The 764-nt window shown below is 64.5% G+C and overlaps 1 protein-coding gene across 1 annotated transcript in view; it reads right to left on the bottom strand.

The window, feature by feature from the left end:
• The window catches only part of EMIHUDRAFT_452444 (pentapeptide repeat protein), a gene marked incomplete at its 5' end in the record, with an annotated part of 3,877 nt that overhangs the window by 2,918 nt on the left and 195 nt on the right, over positions 1–764 (bottom strand). The window contains 2 exons of the mRNA XM_005763730.1: positions 106–171; positions 442–534. Of these exons, the coding sequence (XP_005763787.1) occupies positions 106–171; positions 442–534 (159 nt within the window). The remainder of the gene's footprint in view (positions 1–105; positions 172–441; positions 535–764) is intronic.

Raw genomic sequence — 764 nt, 5'->3', positions numbered from 1 at the left:
TGCACACGGTAGGTATGGCTACCCGGAATTACAACTTTAGATAGCAGTTGGGTCGAAGAGGGCGGCGTCCTTACCAAAGCAGCCAGAAAAGTCGACCCCCTGTACAGCCGCCTCTCGGAAGTCGACGCCGGCGATGTGCGCCTCCTTGAAGGAGGCGCCGGTCAGGTCCGCCTTCATGATGCACGGTGGTGCAGTGAACCGGCGATATTCAACGGTTGAGAACGCGTGAATAGCCGGCCTCGACATCCCGCGCACGTCCACCTCTAATTTGTGTGGTTCGTTCTCTCGCAGAGTCGTGTGATCTGAATTGTGCGTGCGTGCGTGCGTGCGTGCGTGCGTGCGTGCGTGCGTGCGTGCGTGCGTGCGTGCGTGCGTGCGTGCGTGCGTGCGTTTGCTCTTGCGCGTGTATGCATGTGCCTTGATGAAGCTCGCGCCCTCAACCTTGGCCGACGTGAAGTCCGCCCCCCGCAGATCCGCGCGCGTAAAGTCGGCGTTGCGCACGTCGGCGCGCAGGAGCTGGGCCCCCTTGAAGGCCTGGGTGGGGACGAGTCGAGGAGGGCTCAGTAGCGGGGGGGCGCCCCTGGCGTCTAGCGGGCCGCTCTTGTCTCCGCGTCGCGGAAGCTCGAGTCGACGAGGGAGGCGCCGACCAAGTTGGCGCCGGCGAAGCTCGCCAGCTGTGGAGGGGGAGAGATGGGGAGATATGGGGAGATGTGGCGAGATGTGCGCCGGCGAAGCTCTCCAGCTGTGAGGGGAGAGAGGGGGAG

The sequence above is a fragment of the Emiliania huxleyi genome, assembly GCF_000372725.1.
Source record: "Emiliania huxleyi CCMP1516 unplaced genomic scaffold EMIHUscaffold_62, whole genome shotgun sequence".
NCBI lineage: Eukaryota > Haptophyta > Isochrysidales > Noelaerhabdaceae > Emiliania > Emiliania huxleyi.
This window is presented reverse-complemented; position numbering and strand designations above follow the sequence as displayed.